The sequence below is a fragment of the Hemiscyllium ocellatum genome, chromosome 8 (genome assembly GCF_020745735.1).
Source record: "Hemiscyllium ocellatum isolate sHemOce1 chromosome 8, sHemOce1.pat.X.cur, whole genome shotgun sequence".
Classification (NCBI taxonomy): domain Eukaryota; kingdom Metazoa; phylum Chordata; class Chondrichthyes; order Orectolobiformes; family Hemiscylliidae; genus Hemiscyllium; species Hemiscyllium ocellatum.
Window position 1 is genome coordinate 102069835 of NC_083408.1, and position 13750 is coordinate 102083584.

Sequence of the window (13750 nt, forward strand, 5' to 3'; positions counted from 1 at the left end):
TTGCAGTTCTGTTCACCAAGCTGGGAATTTGTATTACAGACATTTTGTCCCTTGTCTAGGTGACATCCTCAGTGCTTGGGAGCATCCTGTGAAGTGCTTCTGTGATGTTTCCTCCAGCATTTATAGTGGTTTGTCTCTGCCGTTTCTGGTTGTCAGTTCCAGCAGTCCGTTGCAGTGGCTGGTATATTGGGTCCAGGTCAATGTGTTTGTTGATAGAATCTGTGGATGAGGTTAATTAAATAACTCCAGGGAGCAGGCAGCTCCACAAAATTTCCTACCCTCCATGATGGAGGAGCCTAGCACAAAAAAAAAGATTGATTTTGCAGCGATCTTCAACCAGGCCTGCAGTAGATCTTTTTAATTTCCTTTACAGTCTAGGATGCAAGGGATCTGAAGTCTGCAGACAATTTTATTCGTTCCAGATTTTAGAAAATGGCTGACTGCATTGGATGGGCCATGACAATGTTCTGCCAACAGTACTAAAGATTAGTATCCCAAATCTTTCTGCTCCTGTAACCAGGTTGCTCAATACATCCTCTCAGGAATTTGGAAAATTACCCAGATATTTCCTGTACACAGAACAAAGCAAATGCAACCTTCCATTTACAAAGTTAAAAATCACAACACCAGGTTATAGTCCAACAGGTTTAATTGGAAGCACATTAGCTTTCAGAGCACCACTCCTTTATCAGGTGATAGTGGAGGACACAATTCTAAGGCACAGAATTTATAGCAAACATTTTCAGTGTGATGTAACTGTAATTACAACACCGGCATCTCCATTCCATTTACAACTCAGTCTACCCTTGATCATCAGTGAAGTGATGAAGGGGTTGTCAACAGAGCTGTCAAGCAGCATTTGCTCTGCAATAATTTGCTCGCTGTCACTCAGTTACATTCCATTAGTGGCACTTATACCCTTTTTCCTATCTTGATTCAAACTTCAGGCAGGAATCAAACTCCAGAGGAATAGAACATGACTGCCATGAACACCAACTCCACAACTGACCAAATGTGGTATTGAGGACTCAAACTTGCCATGCTGACCAGACATCCTAACCTAGTCCCATTTGCCAACACTTGGCCCAAAGCCCTCCAAACCCTTCCTATTCATATACCCAGCCAGATGCCTTTTAAATGCTGTAATTCTATCAGCCTTCGCCACTTCCTTTGGCAGCTCATTCCATACATGCACCACACTGAGAAATCCTTGCTCCTTAGATCCCTTTTAAATCTTTCCCTTCACCCTGAGCCTATGCCCTCAAGGTGTGGACTACCCCACCCCAGGGAAAAGACTTGACTATCCTATCATGATTTTATAAACCTCTATAAGGTTACCCCTCAGCCTCTGATACTCCAGGGAAAACAGGCCAGCCTCTCCTGATAGGTGAAATCCTCCAACCCTGGCAACATCCTTGAAAGGGTTCAGGAAAGATAAGAGTTTCGCAACATCCTTATATGAAGCAGCTGACACTAAAATTCCTTGCCAAACTAGAGTCAATGAAAACCAGGGAGAACTCTGCTGGTAAGTGTCATATTTAGCACAAAACACCATTGTGATTGGTGCTCAGTCATATGGGCTCTAGGAAGTTTCTGCATGAGTTCTCTCAGGGTATAGTCCTTAGCCCATCCATCTTCAGCTGCTTCACTAATGATCCTTCTGTCCCATAAAGGTCAGACATTCCCCGATGATTGCAGTGTTCATTTTGATTACTGATTCCTCTATTCGATATTGATGCAGTCCAGAAAGATCTGGACCATACCCAGGCCCATGGTGACCAAGTGACAGGCAATCTCCATTGCCGAAGACAAAATCTAGGAATCCAAGGATGAGCAATAAATGCTGGCCTAACCAGTAAAGCCTACATCACCTGAATGAATACAGAAGTCTGCCAGAAAGTCAAAAATAACTCCAGGCAGGGGAACTGGAAAGCAAGAATTGCTCAACACTGGAAAGAACTCAATGCAAATAGGAAGTTGAGAAATGGATCAGGCCAGGCAATTATTTTCAAACACTGCAACAGAAAACAACAATCTTCCCCCACCAACTAGGCTCATTCTGTTAGAAAACCACAAATAAAGCCAAGAACCACTGACTACCCATGGGAGAGTCTGAATGACATCTCAACAGAGGTTCAGAATCAGGAATCATTTAACTTGTTCATTTTTTTTCTCCATTTATATTCTCGCAATTTAAAGCAACAGCACACACAACTTTTAGTTAATGCCTTTAATGGCCTAATAAGGTTAATTTACAAGAACTCTTAGCATTAAATCAGAGGACAATTCATAATTAAATTTTAAAAACTGTGTTCCAAAGTTACAAGAATTTGTAAAAATATCAAAAAATCTCTTCAAAAGAAGTTTGGCTTAATTTTCCCACAGTGCAGCAGACCACAGTATCCAGATTCAAGGAGCACTTGTTGGGGTTAGTATTTTGTGATCTGGTTTAGTCTGTAATCTGAATTGGAATCTTCCAGCAGAAGATATCTGTGTTGTTCGCATCCTTTAGTTCCCATTTAACCACCAACTTAATCTGGGTAGGGTGGTGGGAAGGATAAAAGAAAAGAAAAATAAAAACAGAAGATTAAAAACATTGTAAAACCACACAATCCCCTGCATAAAAGTTAAATTACTCCATATTCATTTAAAACCTAACACGCAAAACGCAATTCATTGCACCAGTGATCTCCACAGTCAGCCTCATTAAGGGAACAGCACCTTTTCCAAATCTATATACAAATTTATATACAAAGGGGGCCATACAATGGCTCAGTGGTTGGCACTGCTGCCTCACTGCATCAGAGAGCCAGGTGTGATTCCAGCCTCTGGTGACTGTGTGTGGAGTTTGCACATTGTCCCTGCATCTATGTGGGTTTCCTTCCAGGTGCTCTGATTTCCTCCCATAATCCAAAAGATGTGCGGGTTTGGTGAATTGGCCATGCTAAATTGCCCATAGTGTTCAGGGGTGTGTAGGGTAGATGCATTAATCAGGGCTAAATATAGGGTAGGGGAATGGGTTTGGGTGGGTTACCCTTCAGAGTGTCAGTGTGGACTTGTGGGGCTGAAGGGCCTGCTTCCACACTGTAGACATTCTATTCTTCTAAATTGGTTTGGTGCATTTAAAAGCTATTTCTCTCCCATCACATGGTCTCACTACACACTAAGTCAACCACAGACCAGCTACTATCACTTCTTGGTATCGTTCCCCAACCACATCTCATTTTTCTTGCTGGCTGCAGAGTTGGGAAGCAATACTCACTTTAAAATTCTAATTGCCAATCTTTTGGCCCTCCATACACCTTTGGCATTTCCACAGCTACCAATCTACACCCACATCAGCATCTTTTGATGTCCAGGCCTCTGATGCCATTAAACTAACTTTCACCCTCTCTCTCACTCTCACACAAACTAGTCATTCAGCTAAAAGTCCTTTCGTCTAAGGCATGGATAGAACACTAATTAACCATTCACCAACAGACCTCAGTGGATCACAAAAAAAGCATTGTGTCAAAACCACCAACTATTCCCAAACCATCCTGGAATTCCAAAACAAAGACTTTTCTCTGATGCAAATCTCAGGCCATACTCAATGCGTGAGGAGCTTACGACTGGTTATAAAAACAGGACCATTTGAATAGCCAGTTTCACAACTTCCTTTCTCCTATTCAAAATTCCAATTACTTCCCCTCACTAGGCCTCAAGTTACAGTTCTCTTCCATCCTCCATTCATTTTGGCCATAAAATCCATCCTGCTCCCTTGACTCTTTCCACCAAGCTTAACTGCAAGCAAACTTCCCTTTCTTTTTCAAATCTGCCATTGGTAACATTCTCAAAAAAAATGTACAATCCATTTGTGAGGCAAAGTCCCATAATGCTACTGCTTCTCACTCCATGCCTGAAGTCAACACCTCTTGACTCTTACACTGTCCCTAAATTAATCAACTTGCTCAATTTAATTGCCTGATTAGGTTTTAGTGCGCAAAAAAATTTCACTTAGATAAAGTTACTATAATTTCAACTAACTTGTTCAAAAACCTTCAAATCTTTACAGTCAAACCAAGCAGAACTTGGGACATATGCTAGAGATTAATTAAGCAGAGTTATCTGTTGGGTCAGAAATTTCCACTGACATTGCTCCCAAACAGAAGAGAGAAACTGACATCAAAATTGGAATTCATGAAGAACCAGGTGCACTAATTCCCTGAAAGGAATATGAAACATCATTTGACACCTCAAAATGACCTCATCACACCATTCCCACCGAGCCACAATCATCAGATAGGGTTACAATGACAATTCCCTCACTACTGGCGTGGTTTCAACCATCAGATTTGTTCCAAATGATTCCACTTAGTCACACAATGAAAGTATGGTTATTTGATCGACAAAATTTTTCAAAGTCTTGCTGAGCAAACAGGCCACGAAACGATCAAGTAAAAGGGATGTTATTCTGCATCTTAATGTTTCATGAAAACACTTACTGCTGGGTAGCTCTCTTCCACTGGTAGTGAAGTGACGTAGCTGTATTTCATGTTCTTTTGGATGGGGCATTTAATTCCAGATTTACAACCATCAGGGTTAGGAATAGGAAAAGGAACAGGAATCCCATCTAGGATACCAAAAACCTTGGCTTCACTGGTCTTACTCAAGGTGGCTGGAAAACAGATTACAATATGGTTAACCCACATTAAAAAAGTTACAACCATCAAAATGCACAAATGTGCCAGCAATTCCAGTTCCATCACTTGGGTTTGAGATAAAGATAAGGAGGACACAGGTCTGCTATGGCGTTTGGCTACATTTCACCTAGCTTATCAGCAGCAATGAAAATTTAAATAAGTCATTTTAGAAACTTTTCACATTTGGACAAGACCTTCTTACTTTAGTCAGATGCTGCATTCTACTTGAATAAACAACTGAATCCCCACTGTCATTGAACTAACCTCCTGAGATCATGGATGTCTTTCAAGTCTCTTGATTCTTGGTGTTTTGACTGACAGAAATTGGAGCCAATTAATTTTAGTTGGCAACAGCACAGCAAGGGGAGATTTAAACTTTACTTTAGGGATTAAAAAGATCAAGACAATGTCGATACAATTCGAAGTCTGATTCTTTTGGTGACAGTGATCCAAGTTATATTCAGAGCAAAATGGTATTAGTTTTTATAATCTACCAATATAAATAGTAAACACTTTGCAGTAAGTGGAAATAAATGCCAGTTGGCTCACCTGCAATTTAGCCCCATTTCTAAGACCACACAATATGAAGTATTCACAAAACAAGTGCTGGAAAGACAAAGGTAGTCAGTCAAAAGAATGACTGATGTCACAAATATCAGTCAGTTCAAACCAAAAACAAATTGTTGGAAAAGCTCAGCAGGTCTGGTAGCATCTGTGAAGAGACATCAGTTAACATTTTGAGTCAGTGACCTTTCGTCCAAACTGATGATAGCTAGAAAAATGTGGGTTTACATGCAGAACAGAGTGAGAGCATGGGTGCGTGCGTGTGGGAGGGGGGAGGAGGGGAGAGGAGACAGGAACAAATGATAGGTGGGGATAGAGTTCAAAGATAGAGAAGAACAGTTGGACAGAAAGCAGTGGATTGGAAACAACTTTTCTCCAATTAAGTGAGGAAGGATATAAAGAGCAACCTTGGTTATCTGATCAATTATCCGAATTTCAGATTATTCGAACAAGACTTCAAGGTCCCACAAACGCTTCCGTTGTTTACGATCAGATCAGTTATCCGAATGATCGGTTACTGAACAAGATACTGATCAGTCTCATTTGGTGAATCAAAGTTATTCTGTACTGCCTTTAGAGGCAGTCCAGAGAAGGTTCACCTGGTTGATCCTGGATATGACAGGATTGTCTTACGAGGAGAGTTTAGACGTATACAGAGGAACCTCAATTATCCAAATGAGATGGGCAGGCACTATTTCGTTTGGATAATTGATTTCTTCCAGGGCTCGGAGTTTTCTGTGAAGTCCGTCCCCCTTCAGGAGACTAGACAGCAGCACACCATGCACAATGGACTATTTCAGTTGAGTCATGAATGGAACTGAACATTACCTAATCATTGGTGAACACCCCCAATTCCAACCTTATGATGGAGGGAAGTTCATTGATGGTTGAGCATGGGGCACCACCCTGAGGAACTCCTGCAGAGATATCCTAGAGGTGAAATGGCTGACCTCCATTTCATCTCCAGGATATGGAATGTGCCATGTATAACTCCAACTATGACAGTTTTTCTTGATACCCACCGTTTCTCATTTTGCTAGGACTCCTTGATGTCACACTATCGAATACAGCCTGGATCTCATAGGCTGTCACTCATCTCTGGAATTCAGCTCTTTTGCCCATGTTTGAACCAAGACTGTAATGAAGTCAGGAGCTGTGGGGGCCTGGAGAACCCAACTTGGGTGTCACCGAGCAGGTTATTGCTGAGAAGGTGCTGCTAGATAGTACTGTTGAATACACCTTCTATCACTTTGCTGATGATCAGGAGTAGACTGACAGGGTGGTAATTGGTTGGGTTGAATTTGTCCTGCTTTTGATATAGAGGACATACTTGGGCAATTTTCCACATTGTCAGGTAGATGTCAAGGTTGTAACTATAAAGGAACAGCTTGGCGAAGAGAGTGGCAAGTTCTGAAGCACAAGTCTTCAGTATTAATGCCGGAATGCTGTCAGACCCTATAGCATTTGCAGGATCCAATGCCTCCAACCATTTCTTGATGTCACATGGAGTGAATCGAATTGGCTGAGGCCTGGTAACTCTAATGCTGGGGACCTCTGGAGGAGCCAGAGATGGATCACCCACTTGGTACTTCTGGGTGAAGTTTGCTGACAAAGCTTCATCTTTATCTTTTGCACTGATGTGCTGGGCCCTTCACCATTGAGGATGGGGATACTTGTGGAGCCTCCATCTCCAGTCGGTGGTTTAATTGTCCACCATTCATAACTGGACATGCCAAGACTGCAGAGCTCAATTCTGATCTATTGGTTGTGGGATCGCTTAGCTTTGCCTATTACTTGCTGCTTATGGTATTGACACAAAAGCAATCCTGCTTGGTCACTTCATCAGTTTGGCACCTCCTTTTAGGTATGCCTGGTACTGCTCCTGGGATGCCCTCCTGCACTCCTCATTGCACCAGCATTGCTTTCTGGCTTGATGGTAATGGTTGAGTGGGGTATTTGCTGGACATGTGGTTACAGATTATACTGGAATACAATTCTGCTGCTGCTGACGGCCCACAACGCCTCATGGATGCCCAGGTGTGAGCTGCTAGATCTGTTTGAAGTCGATCCTATTTAGTACGGTAATAGGTCCGCACAACATGGAGGTTATTCTCAATGCGAGGGCAGAACTGCATCTCCACAAAAACTGTGTGGTGGTCATTCTTAACGATACTGACATGGATAGATGCATCTGCAGCTGGCAAATTGGTAAGGATGAGATACAGTATGTTTTTCCCTCTTGTTGTGAAAGTATAAACTGTTAACTCATGTTAGAGGGGTGCTTTATGATATAATACAATATATAATAAAAACTATATAATAAAGCTCATCCCACTGGTTAGGATAACAACTCACACGCATTCAATGTAAAAAGTTTTCTTCTTTCAAATCCAGATGTTTTTATCATTTCACTTACTGCTAGTGAAGGTGACATTCACACTGTATGCTTGCCCTTTGTGAAGACGACATGGTTGAATGGGGCATGGAGTGATATCCACTATGATTTGTTCTGCTGTAGATTCTGTAACAACGACAGAAAGTTCATGTCACTTAGCTAGATGCGCAAACAATTAACAGAAGCTTGACAGAGTGGATGGATAAACTGCTACAAGCAACGATGCAATGTAAAATTATTCAAAGCAAAAGATTACTACTAGAATGACCGGTTTTAACTTATATCTTTCTTTCTATGTAATCTGCAGCAATAAGATTGCTTATATACCTCATTTCATTACACCAGTTTCAAAACATGAAATCGCCATCTGGAAACATTAATAGTCACTGGATTCTAAACTACTTTCTCAATCCTCCTCAGAAAACAAGCAAATTATTCTAGAGTAAAAAATGAGGTCTGCAGATGCTGGAGATCACAGCTGCAAATGTGTTGCTGGTCAAAGCACAGCAGGTTAGGCAGCATCTCAGGAATAGAGAATTCGACGTTTCGAGCACAAGCCCTTCATCAGGATACATGCCAGGAAGTTGATGCTCAGTAGTTAAGCAGGGTACCAAAAAAAGCATCAATTTTGGGATGAATTAACCAAAAACGATCCTTTGGGGACATTTGCAGATGAGCCATAGTAAAAATGAACAAACTTAGGGACCCAGCACATTAAGAAAAACAATTTCACCCTCACTAGAAAAAATGTCTGCACAATATAATGCAACTGTCAGAGGAGCAGGACATTGAGTGGGCAAGCAGACTCTTCATATTGTACAAAACATTCTTGATTAAGTTTGGAAATGGTGGATGACTCTTGCAAATCTGTTCAATTTAGGACAGTTCCACGGTTTAGAAACATACATCCAGTCGCATATACCTGACTTGCACGCTTTGTAAAGCAGAAGGATTCTGAAGATCCACTGCACTGTGACAAGAAACACTATTTAAAGTAGAATTAAACCTAACACATTCACTAGAATGCAAACGAAATTAGTGTGTTGATCCTTACTGGGGTTCCTAGACAATGCTTAACACAGATGACAAACAGTGCAAACTATCATTCCACAGCATTTCAGCATCAAAACGTGGGTTTGGTTTCTATAGTCTGGAGGAGATAAACATTGACAACAATTCTGAGCATAGTGGCTGGCAACAGGCAAACGCAAACATGAAGGCTTGAAATGGAAGAAATTAAAAGTTATGAATATTGACTCAGCGTGACAAATGAAAAAAGTAAAATAGTTGGTTGTTTAAAAACAGACTAAAACCGCTATTAAATTAAAAAGTTCTTCTAGGTGGTAGAGGTCCTACATTTGGAAGGTACCGGTGGAGAAGCCCGAGTCTCAGTAGTACATATTATAATTCCTACATATTGCCAACACTGCAAGGCAGAGGTGAATGCTGAAGGCGGGGTGCCAATCAACATTGCCAAACTTTGAGCATTGTTGGAGTTGCACTCACTTGGGCAACTGGAGCGTATCCCATTCCACTCGACTTGTGCCACACAGGTGATGGAAATTTTTTTTTGGAGTCAAGGGGAGAGTTACTCACTGCAGATTTTCCTACCTCTGATTTGTTGGGTAGCCACACTATTTGTATAGTTAGTGCAGCCCAGCTTCTGGAAAATGGTAAACTCCAGAAGTCTGATATTAATGGTATTACTGTCAATAGGAGATTTATAGATTCTCTTATTGCAGGTAGTAATTGTCCAGCAATTGTGTTGCATGAACATTACTTGCCACTTATCAGCCCTGGTTGGATGCTGTTCAGGTCTTGCCAGACAATTGATTGCCAGCATTTGACTCCTCAGATACTGAATAGTACCAAACATTGTTCACTGATGATTTCATACCAACATGCTTCTCAATAGTAACAAGTCATGGGTAGCTCATTCAAGAATGGAGATATGATTAGTTGCATAGATTGCTATTGACCAGTGGCCTGGATTAATAATACAGATAGATTAAATGCAATGTCTCCATTGTTTTAGAATTTGAATTGAGCACAAAATAAATGAAAAAAGGCAGCATCAATAGTGGTGAATATGAAGCCTCAAAAACTCAACTGGCTCACTAACAATTTTGATGTTGCTCAGAGTGGAAAGTTGTCAGCTGAAATAACTCATTCAGGACAATAGAAGGCCAAGTCTAACCAACATTCAATAATTCTAAAGGAACATCACAGCAACTGGCAAACAGCATCCAACCATATTCTGGATAGGCTGAATCAATATTCTCAGAGGAAGTAAAAGTCCTTCTTGTAACTTCTGAACCAAGGCACAGGAGGCACACTAAGCTTCAGTACCTGGTAAATTCATGATCTCATCTAATATAAAGAGGAACAGCACAAAGTTCAGTAGCAAATAGCAGTAGATTTAAACATAACATGTGAAACACTTAGCTGTATTATCTTTAAAAACAACTAACTTCAGCAGTGCCTGAAACTAACTCGTGATTTCTGTTGGGGAACACTGACCTGCAGGAAGATCAGGGGGAGAAAGGAAGTCCGAAATTCCTGCAGTGCTGTGGCTGCGAGGGGCTTAGGGTGCAGAAGAAACTGGGTGGTCCCAATCAACACACTGACCAAGATGAAAAGGGGGCAATGTAAAAGTGAAGATAATTATAGATACCAAGATCATTAACAAATAGCTCTGTACATCGACGACCTGATGGTTTGAAACAGAATCCCTATTGTAGAAGCAGACCCTTCAGCCCATCGAGTCCACACCAAACTGCCAAAGAACACCCCGCCCAGTCCTACCCTGTCCTTATATTCCTAACCTGCACATCTATTGACGGGGGGGGGGGGGGGGGGGGGGGGGGGAGGGGAGGGAAGGGAGGAGGGAGGGAAAGAGAGGAAAAGAGGAGAGGAGAGAACTGCAGCCCTTGGAAGAAACCTACACGGACTGGGGAGAACGTGCAAACTTCAGAGTCATCACAGGCTGGAAACGAACCTGGGTCCCCTGGCACTGAGGCAGCAGTGCTGCCAATGAGCCATCTTGCTGCCCACAAATAGTGGGAACACCACCTTCCAACTACTGGAGGTAGGTTTGCTTGCTAAGCTGGAAGGTTCAGCGAGCAAGCCTATATCCAGAATCTCAACCTGAGCTACAAATCTTCTCAAAACTCACTAGCCTTCCAAATACATACATATAAATTAATTGTACTTTTAAGAGAACGAGATGGCTTCGGTTTCCTCCCACAGTCCAAAGATGTGCTGGTCAGGTGAATTGGCCACGCTAAATTGCCCATAGTGTCAGGAGTAAATATAGGGTAGGAGAATGGGTCTGGGTGGGATGCTCTTCAGAGGGTCGGTGTGGACTTGTTGGGTCGAAGGGCCTGTTTCCATATTGTGGGGAATCTAATCTAATTCATTCACAGGATGAGGGTGTCAATGTCTAGGCCAGCATTTATTGCCCAGAGGGCAGTCGCGAGTTAACCACACTTCTGAGGCAGGTTCCATAATATGCTATGTAACTCCCAATCCCTTTTAAGTTATGTCACAAAATCTTTGACATCCACCTTTGCTAAACATTTCACCCAAAAGCTGCTGCCTGAACAACTGAACACCTTTTAAGTACTTCACCCAGAGGGTCAGAGGAGCTACAGGCAGAAAGGTCTAGAATAGATCCAGAGCAACAATACTGCAAATCAGGGTGATCGTGTACTGAGAGCCAAAGGCTTCTTTGCTCATAAGGTAAGCAATGGAATAAATTCTCCCCGAAAAGTGATACTATTCAAGCACAACAGCAATAAAGACTAACTTAATCACCAGCCTTAATAGAACAGAAACTAAGATTTGATTTATTGTTGTCATGTGTATCTAGACAGTGAAAAGTTTTGTTTTGCATGCAGTACAGCAAAATCATACTAAAGTGCATTAGGATAATAGAACAGAGCAAAACATACAATGGCATAGCTGAAGGTGCAGAGAGAGATCAGCATTAAACTTGAAATTTGAGGGGTCCATTCAAAAGTGGAATTCAAAAATAAGGGAAGTCAGATAGATTGAAATTCTCCTTCACTGCAGTAAACTACAGTATCTTTCATGCCCACCTCCCCCCACCCCATGTTAAACAACTAAGCAAAATGTCAAGTTATGGTGATCTAACTGTCCCGTGTACTTCCTGTTCAAACTTTATACAGTGTACTCAGTCGGCTGCACTCCAGAGAAAACTCAAATGGCTCAACACAAAGCACTTATTAGCACCGTCACACAAATATCTTTCAAAGGATCACATGCTTTTAAATACACAATTCTCAGAGCAAATAAAGTGAACTTGACATACCAACAAGCCCACATGAACATGTGTCACACCACAATTGACTGCTTTCAGTACAATACCTTGACAAAAAGAGTGGAGGGAAGCAAATAGTTTTCTTAAACTCCATGATATTATAGCTGGGCTAGCTATTAAATCTTCCCCTGCCACCGCAGGAATTGCAAAAACCTGCACCCACACCTCCTCCCTCACTTCCATCCGAGGCCCTAAAGGAGCCTTCCACATCCAAAGCTTTACCTGCACATCCACCAATATAATTTATTGTATCCGTTGCTCCCGATGCGGTCTTCTCTACATTGTGGAGACTGGATGTCTCCTAGCAGAGCACTTTAGGGAACATCTCCGGGACACATCAACCACACCGCCCTGTGGCCCGATATTTCAACTCCCCCTCCCACCCTGCCAAGGACATGGAGGTCCAGGGCCTTCCTCACCACCAGACGCCTGGAGGAAGAACGTCTCATCTTCCACCTCCGAACACTTCAACCCCAGGGCATCAATGTGGACTCCAAAAGTTTCCTCATTTCCCCTTCCCCCACCTCACCCTAGTTCCAAACCTCCAGCTCAGCACCGACCCCATGACTTGTCCTACCTGCCTATCTTCTTTTCCACCTATCCACTCAACCCTCCCCCCACCCCCAACCTATCACCTTCATCCCCTCCCCACTCACCTATTGTACTCTATGCTACTTTTTCCCCACTCCCTCCCTCCTCTCACTTATCTCTCCACACTTGAGGCTCTCTGCCTGTATTCCTAATGATGAGCTTTTGCCCAAAACATCGATTTTACTGCCCCTTGGATGCTGTCTGAACTGCTGTGCTCTTCCAGCACCACTAATCCAGAATCTGGTTATTAAATACCATCATATAAGGTTGCTGCAGAAGGGTGTGCATGCGCTGGGAGAATTACACAAATAAATCAGGGAGGTGTTTTAACAACAGAATTAGGGAAGATAAAGGAATTGGATCCTTTGAATACAGAAAGCTCACTTCACCCCACCCCACCCCACCCCAGCCCAGCCCCAGCCCCAGCCCACTCACCACACTGGAGGAATTTGACAGGCTCAGCCCCACATAAGGCCCCCAGGGCCAGGAGAGGGAGCAACAGGCGACACAGAGTCTCCATACCGCTCAGACCAACACACGGAAGGACAGGAACACAAACAGAAAGCAGCTTGCTCTCAGAGAGCGGATTTATAAACTCAGCTCGACAAAGCCTTCCGGGCCCCAGGTCACATGATCCACCGCAGCGGCTCCACACGATGGGCTCACCCACGCAACAAACCCCGCCCACCTGCTCGGCGTAAGCAGCGGTAAATCACCCACTTGGCCCCGCCCACATCGTCCACCGCCGGCCCCGCCCCCCGACAATTACCCCTCCCCCTCCCTGACGGCCCCCCAGCACTGACCCCCTTCCACTGTCCTCCCCCCATGTACACCCCACTCTCTATTCTCCCTCTCTTCCACCCATCCCTCCCCCTACACCCACTTCTCCCCCCCACCCTCTCTCTCTCCTCCACCCCTAACCCCCTCTCCCCCTCCTCCTACCCCCCTCTCTCCCCCATCCCCTCCCCCTCCACCCCCCCTCCCACTCCCCCTCCACCCCTCCCTCCCCCTCTATCCTGGGAACAGTGAGGGGGGCTGTGTTATCAATGACACTATGATGTGGACAATGACTGGAGGGTGTGTAATGAATGACACTACCCTGGGGACAGTGAGGGGAGGGGAGTGTTATCAATGACATTACTCTGGGAAAGTGAGGGGAGGGGGGTGTTATCAATG

General features: G+C 43.4%; 1 protein-coding gene across 1 annotated transcript; it reads right to left on the reverse strand.

Annotated features, from left to right (window-relative positions):
• Positions 1-2215: 2215 nt before the first annotated feature.
• Positions 2216-13282, reverse strand: LOC132818403 (NPC intracellular cholesterol transporter 2-like). Its single transcript, XM_060829396.1, has 4 exons — positions 13010-13282; positions 7663-7767; positions 4485-4657; positions 2216-2536 (listed from the first exon to the last, which is right to left on the reverse strand). Exons 1-4 carry the CDS (start codon positions 13092-13094, stop codon positions 2450-2452), a joined length of 450 nt encoding a protein of 149 aa, XP_060685379.1. The 5' UTR covers positions 13095-13282; the 3' UTR covers positions 2216-2449.
• Between the last annotated feature and the right edge of the window lie 468 nt (positions 13283-13750).